This window comes from Camelus bactrianus, chromosome 25 (genome assembly GCF_048773025.1).
Source record: "Camelus bactrianus isolate YW-2024 breed Bactrian camel chromosome 25, ASM4877302v1, whole genome shotgun sequence".
In the NCBI taxonomy this organism is placed as follows: Eukaryota; Metazoa; Chordata; class Mammalia; order Artiodactyla; family Camelidae; genus Camelus; species Camelus bactrianus.
In genome coordinates this window covers 8,394,579-8,410,521 of record NC_133563.1, presented here as the reverse complement: position 1 = coordinate 8,410,521, position 15,943 = coordinate 8,394,579, and the positions used below count along the sequence as shown (strand labels likewise).

General features: G+C 35.4%; 1 protein-coding gene across 4 annotated transcripts in view; it reads left to right on the top strand.

Moving 5' to 3' along the window:
* RGS22 (regulator of G protein signaling 22) overlaps positions 1-15,943 on the top strand; it is a 134,421-nt gene that overhangs the window by 61,231 nt on the left and 57,247 nt on the right. For all 4 annotated transcript variants that reach the window (XM_074352643.1, XM_074352640.1, XM_074352642.1 and 1 more), the window contains exons 15-18: positions 10,203-10,397; positions 12,378-12,470; positions 14,249-14,421; positions 15,350-15,512. In XM_074352643.1, the coding sequence (XP_074208744.1) occupies positions 10,203-10,397; positions 12,378-12,470; positions 14,249-14,421; positions 15,350-15,512 (624 nt within the window). The remainder of the gene's footprint in view (positions 1-10,202; positions 10,398-12,377; positions 12,471-14,248; positions 14,422-15,349; positions 15,513-15,943) is intronic.

The window sequence follows — 15,943 nt, the reverse complement described above, 5'->3', positions numbered from 1 at the left end:
TCTCCTATGTAGTACAATACAGCTGTTGTGTTCAGGATTTTACTTCTAGTTAATGAAGCATCTGAGATTTCCTTGAAGAGGCAAACAGAAATATTTTCTTATTTTTTCCTATAATACCAACAAGCTAATGGGTATTAATAGTAATTTAAATTAAATATATTTTTAATTGAAGTACAGTCAGTTACAATGTGTCAGTTTCTGATATACAGCATAATGTTTCAGTCATATGTATACATACATTAATTCGTTTTCATAAAATTAAATGTTATTTGTCATCTAAACATCTTTTAGAAAAAGCAAAATATTTATGAAAATATTTCTCTCCTTTTCTCTCTGCCTTCGTCTTCATTTCTCCCAATTTGTTCCTACATTCCACTTTCCAATTCAGTTCTTCCTCTCATCTCCAAGATATCCATCCTACATCTTTTTCTCTTACTAGTCTTGAGAGTTTAGTTTAAAAAGAAAATTAACTTGCAGAATTTCAAGACTGTAAGAGATGTTTAAGGGGGAGGCGTTGCTTTTTTTTTTTTTTCCTTTCTGATACAGATGCCAAGAAAGTGAGTCACAGGCACAGGTGTAGAGCAGGGCTGGGCAAGCCGCCCGTTGTGCATTTCCTGATTACATAACCTCTGAGTGTCTCCAGGAGAGATGGGGTTTAGAGCCATGCTGTGTGCAGTGCCAGGCAGTCTGATCACAGACAGGCAGTGCTTGTATCCCTCTCAGAAACTTTCCTGCTGTGTTGTTAAAGCATCATAGGTTAGTGTTTAAATTGGAATGATGTGGGCCACAGCTGTGCATGAGTGAATCTCTGCTTTAATGTGAATCAGAGTAACTGACTGAGAAATGAAGGGAACATTTTCTTTTCCAACATTAGCTACATTGTTATTTGCTCAGTGGCTAGAAGGGAAGAACTGGGTGGCCAACAAAAAAGCAAATGATCCAGGATATTTAATATTTCTATCCTGTAACTAGAGTTTATCATTTAGCGATCATAAAGCATAATCTTTAGATTCCATTGGAAAGTCAGCTTACATCAACTTAAAAATGATTTTCATCATCTTTATATAGACCTTAAAGATGTTGTTTAGCTTCTTAATTTTGTTTCATATATATGATTACATCCTTTGTGTTTATTATATATAGTTAGTGGTCACTTGTCCACTCATCAGTTATCTCTGGATTATTGGAAACATATCAGAAAGACATTCTCAGATTTTAATGGCATAATTAAGTTGAATGTACTATAAGTTTACTGTGTGGCCTAATTAAGGATTGACAAATCAAATCAATTTTCTCCTTTTTACCTCCTTAACCACCTTGGTCCCTACCCACCTGGGGAGGTGAGGAAGAGGGAGAGACCAGAGACCGAGCCTCAAAGGAAGACAATACAGGTGCACAGCGTAGACTGTCATGGGGAGGATGAACTTTCAAGCCCCTTTCTAATGCTTCCTGTCCTGTGATTTTATAATAAGACTGGTAAACAATCAGTGAAGTGAAGGGAGTATGTTGCTCTTAAGGATTATGCTGGTTATCATGGGGGTCGGGTGTTGATACTTGAACAAAGAGAATTACTTAGGTGATAATGAACAATGTTCTGATAAACTGGCTGTGAGGAAGAAAAAAAAAAGAAAGAAAAAGAAAAAATGGAAGAGCAAATACCTACATTTAGATACAGAGAGGGGAAATATTTTAATTTCTATTAAGATTTTCATTTACTGCATTTATTCATAAGAGGAAAGTCCATGAAGCTTCAATCCAAGCTCTAAATAAAATATTCCTGGTTTGGGATTTTTGGCTTTTGATAACAGCTATTCAATTCATATGATTGCAAATTAGACAAATGTGTGTTTATTAGAAAGGAATATCCTCTGCCTTTCTTTCCTATATTTTCAGCATTAAGTGTGTCAAGCAGTCCTGAGTCTTGTTTTAGAGAAACTTTAATTTTATCTAACGGATGACAGTTAAACATAGGGAGACCATATAATTTGCCATCTAAACCAGGATTCTTTTGAATGTAAAAGGGGAACTATTAATAATTATGCCAAGACAGTGGGCTTAAACCAGAACGAAGTTGTATGGCTACCCTAATTGTAGTTCATTGAGGCTGTAGGATATGCAGTTAAATCATATGCAAACTCATAAAAAGAGATCGGATTTGTGGCTACTGGAGGTAGGGGTGGGGGGAAGGAAAATTGGATGAAGGTAGTCAGAAGGTACAAACATCCAGTTGTAAGATAAGTAAGTACTAGGGATGTAACGTACAACAGGACGACTATAGTTAACATTGCTGTGTAGCATATATGAAAGTTAAGAGAGTAGATCCTAATAGTTCTCATCACAAGGGAAAAAAATCCTTCTTTTTCTGTTTTTGTATCTATATGAGATGGTGGATGTTAACTAAACTTATTGTGGTAATTATTTCATGATATATGTAAGTCAGATCATGCTGTATTCAGTAAACTTTTACAGTGCCATATGTCATTTATATCTCAATAAAACTGAAACAAAATAGTTGAACAATAACAAATATTACACATAGACCCTTGTGGCTTTATAGAGCATAGTACGAGTTGGGCACAGTAGCCTGGAAAGGATCTGACCTAGCTTGGCCAGAGGACTGAGTTTTTTTATCTTTTTAATTGGGATGGAAATGCTGCCCCGTATTTCCTCCTCATATTTTTATACTTGGTCTTGTCAGTTTCTGCTTGTTTCGTTATAGAGAATTAAGTTCACAGGACTTGCATTTGAGGAGAAAGGAGAAGAGTCAAAGATCATGCCATGAGTGGTATGTTATTAATAAAAACTGGAAACACAGAAGGAAATGGCAGGCTTGGGAAGATAGGGAATGGTAATTTTTTACGTTATTGAGTCCTTGAGTTTGAAGGGCTGTATGCTATCCATGTAGCTATAACAATATATCTGGGTTTCTTCCACTGTAGTTGACTGTTAAGTCTCTGAGAATGGATGAAGTCTTTAATTCATTCATTCATCCATCATTCATTCTAAACTCAGCATTTCGTTAGATGCTATAATTACAGTAATAAACAAAGTAAACCCAATCTGTCTTCATAAAGCGTGTGATCCAGTGGGGGGAACACACAAATACAGGGTCCCATGGGCATACATAAGAATGATTCCTGAGCCAGACTTCAGGAAACTTGGTCCTTTGGGATGGAGAGAAGCTCAGCTAAAGGGGAAAAGAGGATGAGAGTGGAGCAAGGGAGAGAGTCCAGAAGGGAAGTCAGCAGTGTTAGAGCTGCGTAAGGAGTCAAGTTGGATTAAGATTAAGGAGAGAAGATATTGAACTGCTGGCTATGTGGTTATTAGTGATCTTAGAGATCAGTTTCACTGGCACGAAAAGCAGATTGCGGTAGATTGAGAGATGAGTGAAAGTGAGTGTGAAGATTTGTAGGGAAGGGAAGGAGACAAAAGGGTGGTAGTTTGTGGACAAAACAGGAAGAATATTTTGGAATGGGAGAGATGCTTCATTTGAACACCTTTGTAGGATAAGGAAGGAGATGGAATCAATGGAAAGATAAGGACATAATTGGTGTTGGGAGGTTCTCAGGGAATGGAGTCAGCAGCACACATGAATTGTTTAGCCTTGGAAAAGAGTCCTTTGAAACAGAGAAAGAAAATGATTTAGAAGAAAGCTCTTGAGAGGAAAATTGAGGGCATTCATACCAGTGGTTTTTCTGAGTTAAGTGGAAGATAAAGTCCACTGAGTGAACAAGCACGGAGGAGGCAAAGTTTAGAAATGGGGGGATGGAGCTGATTAGAAATAAGCAAAATTGCCAAGCTTTGCAATCACAGCTAAGGTTTTTTTTTTTTTTTTTTCTGTTTGTTAAAGTCTATTAATAATGAAGCCAATTATCATAGTTTTTTTTGGGAGCTTGAAGATAGAATTAGAAAAATGAATGATTAGGCTGACCCAGAATTGGGCCTTGACAGGGCAGAAGATCATGGTGGCAGGAATTCAGGATGTTTTAAGAATGCAGTTGAAATGCTGGACAGTCTTCAGTCCTAATTGTGTAACAAAGTATGAGAAACTAGGTGGTACATGGCTCATTTAGAGGACATGAAGAAGCTGCAGATTGTGCTGAAAGTAAGCAGATCTTGGTGAGAGGTATAAAAGGATGAAGAGTAATGGTCAGAGAGAAGAAGCTGTGCTGTTATATAGTCAGTGCTAAAGTGAAATGCTGTTCATTCTGAAGAAAACCATAGAGCAGAATTCCAGAAGGTAAAAGGCCAAGCCAACTGGATCCAGTTGCATACATGATCTGGCTTTATCCTGACATCATGAGATGGCCACCAGTGTATAGTGAGTGACAGAGTATGTACATGGCATCTAGAGTCTCTCACAGGACTGGAGGTAGCAGCAGATTTTAAAAGACACGAGAGTGAAGGCAAGACTGGGAGTGAAAAGGAAAGGAATCGATTTGGGTATCAACTGGAATCTGACAGTCCTCTCGCTCTTATTCTAGTCACCATTTCAGCTTTTGTATTTTACCCTCTTCACTACTATGCTTTTAAGTCAGAGGATTTGCCCTAATGTCTGTATAGAGTCTGACAGGTGGCACATCAGGCCGTCTGAAAGCACAGCTTTGAACACAGCTGACCCAGTGACATCACTCCTATGTAGAATCTAAAAAGAGAAAAAAGAAGACACAAATGAACTTATTTACAAAACAGAAACAGACTCACAGACATAGGAAACAAACTTATGGTTGCCAGGGGGAACCATGAGAGGTTTGGCCGTGAGAGGATATTCCTGCCAATGTGGAAGCTGACTGCTGATGTTAGCTTAGTGATTTGGGGAGTCAAGTTTACTTTCCTTTGAGGTAAATTTGAAATTTGAAACAAATTCTGGAGACATTTTTTTAGTGTTGTTAATTTGATCATTTTAGTCTTTAGTTTCTTAATTTACTTTAGTATAGGCATTATTTTCATTAGTGCGGTTTTTAAAACTTCCAGTGTAGAAAATGTTTAGTAGTAGAACTGAATCTGATAAAATTCTAGCTTTTCAAACAGATTAGATTTACAAGTCATTCTTCTGAATAACTCCCAAGGTTAAGAAAAATGGTCATGTGTATGTGAACCAAATTTCATTTTAGATACTATAGAATCACTTGGTAAGAGCGTGGTTCACTTTGGACTATTAAATCCAGCAGACTATGTACCTGTGTTTTAGGGAAGGAAGTTTCCAGACTGTAGATGACCTAATTATATAGAAGATCCCCAGTGGCTCTTATATGCCCTTTCTCCCATATTTCACAACACTTAGGAGGAAAAAAATGTCCTCTGCTGCTGTTCAGGACTCATCTTTTAATAGCTTCAAAAATTTTGAAGTCTATTCCATCTGCTAATTTCCCTTCCCCTTAACCTCATTAATGTTTTCTAAAGAACTTTTAAGTTCTCTTTATCTTCCTAGGAGTTTTCAATACATGACTCTTGAAATTTCTCCCTACTTTTTCTCTTTTATCATCTTGAAGCTTCTTTCTACATCCACACTAATAATCCTTACAACATATGTGCTATATATTGTTTCTTAACTTACCCAGTTCCAAATGTCTTTTATCTCCATTTTTCCTAAGTTAACTGTAGGGATGGCTATATCCTAGGATTCATCATAATTTGGAACTAGGTCAGCTTAAAATGTTTGAACTCTGAGATTTCCCTTTCAGATCATAATCTCAGTTTAGGCCCCTCTCTTCCATTCATTCATATAGCAAATATTTATTGAGTGCCTATTATGTCCTGAACTTGATAGTACTCCCTTCTAACTGTGGTGCGTGTGCTCCTCCTCTGTCTTCACTCCTCGTTCTTCGATACACTGCCCTGCTTATTGTTTGTTACTACCCTGATTTGAACCTGTTTTGTTTTCCTACCTGTAACAGGCCTCATGGTAGATCATTTCAATTGCACTTTAATTCTACACCTTCCATTCTGACTTTTCTTTTGTAGGCTCTTTTACTATTTCCTCTGACTTTATTCATTATTATTATATTTTCCAATCAATATTTATTGATATTTACCTACATATGTGTGCTTTTTGTTGTTCTGAATTCCATCCTGCTTTTGTCTAAGGCCTCCCTTTTTTTTTTATTTATTTAGTGCAGATCTGCTGGTGATGAATTCTGGTTTTGTTTATTGATTTATGACATCTTTATTTTCATTTTAGAAAGATATTTTTACTAGGTATAGAATTATAGGTTAGCAGTTATTTTCTTTTGGCACTTTAAAGACTCAAGGCCAGAGTCTATATCTGGTCGACCCCTGCTCTTAGAGTTTTTTGAGAGCCTGAGGTGTTTATAGGTATTTCCTCACTGACAGGTCCTGAACTACAATTCTTATCCCCTCAGCATTGAGAAATTTCCAAAAACTTCAATTATAGTAATTGTAAGGACTTTGACTTTTTTTTTTGGTAATATATTTTTAAAAATTGAAGTACAGTCAGTTTATAATGTGTCAATTTCTGGTGTACAGCATCATGTTCCAGTCATATGTATACATACATATATTTGTATTCATCTTCTTTTTCTTTATAGATTACTACAAAATATTGAGTATAGTTCCCTGTGCTATACAGAAGAAACTTTTTGTTTATCTATTCTATATATAATAGTTAATATTTGCAAATCTCGAACTCCCAGTTTATCTCTTCCCACCCCCTTTCCCCCAGGCAACCATAAGTTTGTTTTCTGTGTCGGTGAGTCTGTTTCTGTTTTGTAAATAAGTTCATTTGTGTCTGCTTTTTTCTTTTTTTAGATTCCACATATGAGTGATGTCATATGGTATTTTTCTTTCTCTTTCTGACCTACTTCCCTTAGAATGATGATCTCCAGATTCATCTATGTTGCTGCAAATGGCATTATTTTATTCTCTTTTTATGACTGAGTAGTATTCCATTGTATACATAAACCACAACTTCTTTATCCAGTCATCTGTCAATGGACATTTAGGTTGTTTCCATGTCTTGGCTATTGTACATAGTGCTGCTATGAACATTGGGTGCATGTATCTTTTCAAATTAGAGTTTAAGGACTTCGACTGTTATTCTGTATGAGATGGGAAGTTGCTGGAGAGTTTGACTAGAGGAGTGATATTCAAAAGAATTACTCTTTTTGCTGTGGTAACAAGAGACTGAAAGAAAGCAAAGAGGAACCTGAGAAGACCAGTTAAGAGGCTGTTGCAAAAAAAAAAAAAAACAGGCTAGAGACGAGGGTGGCATGTAATTTTTTGTTCGGCTGTTAAAATAACTTCCAAACTGCCTCAAATCTTGATCTACTGAAACCATTTCTCCCTTCTGATACCATAGTGATTTATTTCTAAAATTCATGTAATGATGTCACTCCTCAGATTTTCCCCATTATATATCTTTAGGTAAAAATCCAAATTCCTTACCAAAGGATAAAAGATCATATCCACGCTCTGGTACCTGCCTCCCGTTATAGCAACCGCTCTCATTCTACCTCTGTCCTTTAGCCAGTGTTACCTGCTTGGAGACTCGACTCTCCAAGGTTATAAAACCTTCTTAGGCCTCCTTGCCTTGACCCATGTTTTCCTTTTTGAACTATCCTCATCGACTCCCTTCTCTTATCTGGCTGACTCCAACTCATCTTTAAAAATTCAAATTAAAGACTAAGGCTAAGAAGCTTTTCTTCTCTTTGAAGAGTTTCTGGACCTTTTCCTTCCCCAGTTCCAAGACAAAAATGGGTCTTCTCTGTGGATTCAGTACAATTCAATAAACATTTATGGAATCTGCTCTCTACCAAGAACAGTTTTAGGAGCTGGAGAATCACGGAAGACTAAGCTGCAGTATTTGCCCTCGAGGACCTTGTTCTAGAAGAGAAGACACATGAATACAGAATCGCATTATAGTCTGGTAGGGTAGAAAAGTATGCTCTTGGGAGGAAGATGTGAGTGAAAGCTTCCTGGAAGAGAAGAAATCCATGTTGGATTTTTTTGTATATATATTTTTTATTGAAGTATAGTCAATACTGTGTCAATTTCTGATGTTCAGCTAATGCTTCAGTCATACATGAACATACGTATATTTGTTTTAATATTTTTTTACCATACGTTACCATAAGATATTGAATATAGTTCCCTGTGCTATACAGTATAAACTTGTTGTTTGTCTATTTTATATACATTAGTATCTGCAAATCTTTTTAATTTATTTTATTTTATTGAGTTATAGTCAGTTTACAATGTTGTGCCAATTTCCAGTGTAGAGCACAATTTTTCAGTTATACATGAACATACATATATTCATTGTTGCATTCTTTTTCACTGTGAGCTACCACAAGATCTTGTATACATTTCCCTGTGCTATACAGTATAATCTTGTTTAGCTATTCTATTTATACCTGTCAGTATCTACAAATTTTGAACTCCCAGTCTGTCCTTTCCCACCCTCTTCCCCCCTGGCAACCACAGGTTTGTATTCTATGTCTGAGTCTGTTTCTGTTTTGTATTTATGTTCATTTGTCTTTTTCTTTTTTCTTTTTTTTTTTTTTAGATTTCACATATGAGCGATCTTGCATGGTATTTTTCTTTCTCTTTCTGGCTTACTTCACTTAGAATGACATTCTCCAGGGACATCCGTGTTGCTGCAAATAGCGTTATGTTGTCATTTTTTATGGCTGAATTAGTATCTGCAAATCTTGAACTCCCAATTTATCCCTTCCCACTCCCTTCCCCCTCTGGTAACCATAAATTTGTTTTCTATGTCTGTAAGTCTTTTTCTGTTTTGTAAATAAGTTGGTTTGTCTTTTTTTTAGATTCCACATATAAGTAATATCATATGGTATTTTTCTTTCTCTTTCTGGCTTACTTCACTTAGAATGATGATCTCCAGGTCCATCCATGTTGCTGCACCATGTTGGTTTTTAAAGAATAATTCAAAGTTTGTTGAGCAGGCTGCGTGCATGGGGTAGGGCAAATATCCAAGGCTAAAGGAACAACTTGTGCAGTGGTATGGAATGAGAAAACAGCAAAGCTTAGGGAAATTACAGAAAAATTGGTGTTTGAGCATAAAGCTTAAAAGGTGATTGATAGGGGGTGAGCTTGAACAGAATGAACAGGCAATCATTGAAGATCTTATTTGCAATGAATACCTTTATTGTGGTGCTTGCCATGCTATATTGTTAACACTGTTTTTCATCTCCATGTCACACCAAAAGGCTTCTTCAGGCCTGCATTGGGTCTTAATCATTAATCTCTGCACACACAGCACCTACCCAAGTGTCTAAGATGTAGCAGATATTCAGCAAATACTTACCAATGTGAATCCATTTAAAATTTATGAAAGGCTCTTTTACGTAAGACTATTATTTGGTGTTTGGCACCAATCTATCTATCTATCACTTGGGTTCAGTCTAGGCATTATTAGGTCCAAAATCTAAGTATAAAAATAAAATTGAAATAAAATACAATTAGAGATTCTTAGTAAAACTACATTTAAATCTGATGTGTAGGGCATGACATATCCAGTAAATATCATTTAAAAAATAAAATGTTATTAAATTACCTCTCAGATTTAAATGGCTGTTATTGAGGGAGAAGACAAATGAGTAAAATGGAATACATACTTATGCAGCTTTGTCTAGGAAGCTAGAAGTTCCATCTGTATCTTTCCATTCATTCTTATCTCCTTCTGCATCCCTTCCACTGCATTAGACACCAGGTGGAGATGTGTAAGAACTCTGCACCTCAGTTAGGGAGGGCAGGTGGTCTCCTGGGTCTCTAGACTAGAAGAGTGATAGCCAGTTTTCAGCCCTGGTGTATTCTTGCCTCTTGTTTCCAAAAGGGCATTTCAAAGCACTTTGGAAAGTAGCACAAATGTGTTAGAAATGTCATGAACATAAGAAAAAAAGGGGACATATAGTGTGGAATCTATCATAATAGTACATAGCAGTAATCTGAGAAAAAATGGAATATTCATATCATGCATTGTTTTACAAGATACACTGGCCAATTGACTAATTTCCAATGAAGAAATAGGAAAAAAAATGAAAGGCAAAGTTTTTTGAATAAACACATTGCTTTGTCTTAAGTAGTCTGCACATCTCTTCAAGAAAAAAATCACTTGAACTTGTCTGCCTTCTCTTACCTTTTAAAATATGCTTTTGCTAAGGAATCTACTAACCATTATGTTTTCTCCCAATATCCTCTCCTTTCTCCCCCTTCTCCCATAGTATCTTTTTGCCACATACATTGCTCCTTCAGCCACTCTTGACATTGGACTCCACCAGGAAAAGAAAAAAGAAATTTATATGAAAATACAGCCACCATTTGAAGACCTTTTTGACACAGCAGAAGAATATATCCTTCTCCTCCTTCTTGAGCCCTGGACAAAGATGGTAAAATCAGACCAAGTTGCTTACGGAAAGGTATTGTGGCTCTGATCAATTGTATGTGGACCATTCAGATCTACTACAAAACTGATGATAAGTTAACTCACAAGAGAGAAAAGCTGGAAAAAGGTTTCATACGGGCCAAGGACTCAGAGTTAAGATTTGGGCAGACACAAAATTGGGGCAGGGAAAGTATTTATTAACTTAATTATTTATCAGTTTCCCTATTGCCTCCTAACAAAAGACTAAAATCAATGTCATTTTTTAATTCTCTCTACAAATATGTCAGCAGAGAGAAACCTGAGTTTTGGTTTCCTATGAATCAATAAAATACGCCATGATAATATAGTGGCTTTGTCCCTTCCTGTGTTTCTCAGCAGTGGCCTTAATTTAATTAGTGGAAAAAGCCCGTTTATTTTTCTGCTGGATGAGTTATAGTGAATATTACACCCATGGAAAATAAAAACGTTTCATATGTATTGTGGAAGGCATACTCTCTGACTTCAGTGCTGCTGTTTTAAAACACCCCAGATGTTCATCAGGTCAGACTGCTTGATGGGATAAAAGTGTCAACACATCTTTTTTTTTGTTCCAGAAAAGGTCATTTTTTTTTTAAACCTCAGTGCTTGAATATTTTCGCTTTTCTCTTGATGGGTGGAGGACATTTCTTTAAATGTTTATTCTGAATCACAAATTAAAACCATTCGTGTGTATTTTTAATATTAAGTTAATGCTTGTCCTTTGTACATGAGGTCATTTCAAAGGGAACTCTGCTGTCTTTGTATTGCCCTTCTTCGTTCGTATCTCCTCAACAACTTCTGAGTCATGTCTTCTTCCAGAAAGGATGGGTTAGGTAATTAGGGTAAAATTAATACCACAACACCTTGGATAGAATGACTCTATTGGATTGTGACCAAAACAACCTTTATGACTTACTAAATTCACTGACCAAAATAATGAGTTTTTAACCCCTGATTTCTTTTCACCCTGAAAAATTAGCTTTCACATCCTTTCTACTACAAAAATACGTATTTTACACTAGGAAAATTGGGATATCATAAATGAAATTTTAAAAAAATTCTCTCCAGTAATTATTTTAAACATAGTTGTATAATGTAGAGGAAACTGGATCTGAGATATGGTCCTAGGGTGACAAAACAGTTAGAACTATGACTAACTTCCCTAAACCAAAAAGTCTGGGCATTAGTAGTGATTCTTATAAAATTCATGGGAAAAATTATATACCATTTTTTAATAAGAGGAATAATAAATTTCTCTTAATTCTAGAAACTTAAATTCAGCCCAGAGGACTTCTCTAAAAGTCCAGCCGACTGGATTATGTAGACTCTTTCCCAAAAAGGATAAACGAGGAGACTTACCCAAAATTAGCTGTTAAACACAGGAAGTTCTCAGTCAGCCAAACTGGTGTTTCCCTGCAACAGAGAGATGGAGAATGAGCTTGTTCTCCTGACCGTTTAAAGCAGTACAGGGCACACGCTGAAGACTGAGCCCTACTGTGAGGTTTAATTTGAGGATTAACCCTCTCCTCTCTTCCCACAGCTATAAAACCCTCTGCTCACAGACCAGTTACAGTAGAGTTCAGTCATTTCTTATTCTACTGTGAATTATTAGGTCCCCAAAGCTAGCAGTGCCTACCTTCATGACTGATATCCTGTTACAGTGAATAGAAGCTGGAAATGTCACCCAACATGTTTGCACTGTCTATTAGTTCACATGGGGTATCCAGAAAGGAGGAATGATCTTTGGTGGCACTGTATCATTACATAGAAATGTATGTATACTTTTAATCACATGCATTTGCAGCCTGACTTTGCTGTCTCTAATATTTTTCGCCATGTTGGTCTTCCTGCTTTTGTCTCCTGACTAGCTTACTTTATTGGCAAGTGTATTTGTTTTTTAGCCCACTGTTTTATTGGCAAATTGTGCATTCTTTCCCCACTTCTTCATAATGCACATTCTTTTGATGTTACAAGCTTTATTATTGTTTTATTATAGGTGGAGCTGGTGGAAGAAACTCGACAGCTAGATTCCACATGCTTCAGAAAACTACAGGCTTTGCATAAAGAGACACTTTTCAAGAAAGCTGAGGTAAGAAACATTCTACTTAGAAAAACAAGTATTTTAACCTGGAGACGATTATCACTGCATAGGTGGGAGGTGGGAGAGGGATCTATATTGAGAAGATCATGTATTGATATGGTAAGGGACAGGCGGTTTCATTTTCTGCTGCTTCTTTGCCTAGCGTGCTGAATTTGACAGGTGTCACATTATACTGACAATTTAACAGCAAAGCCAGAGAAACAAAGCAGATGAGGTTGCATAGGGAGCCAAGATCCTCACTTGCCTTCAAGCCACACTATGTTCCTTTGAATGGTACTAGTTATTTTCTGTACAGCCACAGCTCTATTTGTTGTCAAGTCACAAAAGAATTAAATCGAGTTTTCCAAACAGAAAAGGAACTGTTGTGTGACAGCAGTAAGCTAAACAATAAAGAAAAAGTATGGAGAGGGCTTGCGAGAGTCAGTACAAAGATCATAAAATTGACTAGGATATTAAAATGTTATTTTGATTTATAAAGATGCAACTTTTGGATTGGCTAAGTAAACCGTGACAGATCTATAAAGCCGTAAGATTAGATGTGTGTATCTATGTAAAAATGACAGTTTAGGTTCATGTTTATTGATATGGAAAATGCCCAGAAAATATTATTATATAAAAATGTAGGGAACAAAAATACTGGGATCATATAATCCTATTTATATAAAATTATACATGCATTTCTACTTGCATACATACATGCAGAGAGAGCTATCTGGACAAATGTTCATCCAAATATTAAAGATAGTGCTGAGAGGTACGGTTTCAGGGGATTTTTTACTTTCTAATTTTACCTACCTGAAATCTGTATTCTTTTACAGTAAAATTTTACACAAACAGTAAAGTTTTTTTTAATGGAATCTTCATGATATTGCCTTATTAACATGGAAGTTCTTTATATGAAACACAGTATCTGGAAAGGATACACAAAAGTCCATAAAGATAGCACATTAGAAAGTTGTATTTAAAATTTTTTTTGATTTATAATACTATTCATAATACTTCTACATATCAAAAATTGATTTTTTAAACATTGGTAATTTATCTCATGGTCTGATGCTTTTCGAAATCAAATAGGGAGATGAATTAATTATACAGCAAGTTACATAAGGAGGGATTTCCAGAGAATAAACTTCTTTAGCTCTTTGCCCTGGAGGGCTCATAAACTGTTCCCAAAACATAAGCAGTCTTTAAAATACCTCACAGTTAACTGTTATATGAAGGAGATTACATTTAAAGTATCTTGTATTACTCTATAACTTTAAAAATTGTTATAGACAAAATAATGTTTTATGTTCATAATATACTAAGGAAAAGAACCAAGTTCTAAAACCATACATAATTGTTTAAGCCTATCTTCATTTTTGATAAACTACATGTATGAATACAAAAAAGACTAGAAGGATGCACATGAACATGTCAATGGTGGTTACCTCTGAATGGTAGTACTGTGTATGCTTAATGTTTTCTTTTTATTACAAAAGACATATTACTTCTGTACCAAAAAAATTATAAAAGTAACATTTTATAAGCAGGTATATAGTAAATGTTTACTAAATGTTCCTGAAAAGAAGGGAATGGAAAGAAAAGGAACAGAACAGAATTTGATGTGAGTTAGAACCAGATTCTATATTCTTTACCCAGTTCTACTACTGAAGTGATAAATGGCATTGGCCTAATAGTTAATTTTTATTTCAGTTTCTCTATTTAAATTTGGAAAGTAATTTGTTGTATTTAAGAGATTTTTATGGAAAATATTATTCCACTAGGACACCACTTGTGGAATTGGAACTGGCATTTCACCACTTCCTCGTGTCTCTAAGCAATCAGAATACTGGAATAATGTGCCTGCAGAATATAAGCATTTTACTTTTAACGATCTGCTTAACAATAAATTGGAGTTTGAACATTTCCGTCAGTTCCTTGAAGCTCATTCTTCAAGGTGAGGAACATAACCATTTTAAAATTTATTTCTCTCTTAAAATGGTATTTTTCTAAGCTATTTACTTTTTGAGCTACTTATTTTGATAAAGTGATTTGGTGCTCAATTTTAGCCATTTCAGTAAAAATTAATGAGCATAATTGTCTCAAACCTGTATGGATAACTTTTTGGTGGAGATCACATTTTCATAATAGCTGCCTCCAAAATGTTATTTTCAGTGATCAAACAAGATGTGTTGATACTTTTAGCATTGGCTAAATGAAAACACCAGTATGATTTATTTTTTCCCTTTCCGCTGCTTCTTTTGTATTTTTCTACACAAGTGCTCTAATTACTATTTGTGAAAAGTTTCTCTTTTATATTTCACTAAGCTACTGAAATTACTGTACTATTTTATAATTTTTGCTAGCTGATATATAAGTGAAACATTGTAGTTTTGCACAGAATCTTGGAACCTTATGACACATATGTCTAATATAAACTGAAGCATTAATCATATTTTTTCCAATACTTTTCTCTCAAGTTAGCAAAAACGGGTTAGACCTGGGAGCCAAATTTCACATATACAGTTTCTCTTCTTTGTGATGCGGATTATTCTAAATTTAGCATGTTGCCAAATAGACATGCAATAGGTGGAAATTTTTACATATTTGAAAATGACAGTACTAGTTCATCATTAATGTAAGAACACTGAGACCCTGCCAATATGGTGGGAGATTTCTTTTCTGATCCCAGTGCTCCTTTTATTCTTTCATATATTTAGCCAGGAGAAGACAATGTTGTACTCATTAATTTCACGATCTAATCAGATGTGCTAACTAGTCAAGACACTTTCTAAGTTCTGTCAGAAAGACAGCTAGTTTGGTGCTCAGTATAATTGAAAGAAATAACTAAGAAGGACTGTACTTTGTTTTTGTTTTCATTTTAGCATGGACCTTATGTGCTGGACGGACATTGAACAGTTCCGAAGAATAGTTTACAGAGATCGAGAGCAAAGGGAAGCAAAATCTATATATATTAAAAACAAATATCTTAATAAAAAATATTTCTTTGGACCCAACAGTCCAGCTTCTCTTTATCAGCAAGACCAGGTATCAAGGTGGAAACACATTTTTTATATTCAAGTATAAAAACTAGTAATTTATTTCTTTTTACCAACAACTTTAAAGTCATCTTTTTTTTTTTTGCTTTTATGATTGTGTGTTAGACACTTTTGATATCTTTTTAAGGTATTCATAAGTATCTGCAAATGTCTTTACAATTCACTCAAATGTTACATGTTATAAAAGCAGTATTATTTTAAAAAGTAACTTATGGAATGAAAGTAACTTTGTTCATCCACTCACCCATTCATTTGACAAGTATGGGTACCTGTGATATGCAAGACACTGTTCTAGGTGCTCAAGATAAATGGTAAACAAGGTAAACAAAGTCCTTGCACCTTTCAGTTAGCAAGAAAATAGCCATTTTTAGCCATTAAGCCTCATCTCTACCTCTTTTCTGTTCTTCTCGTAGCTGATAT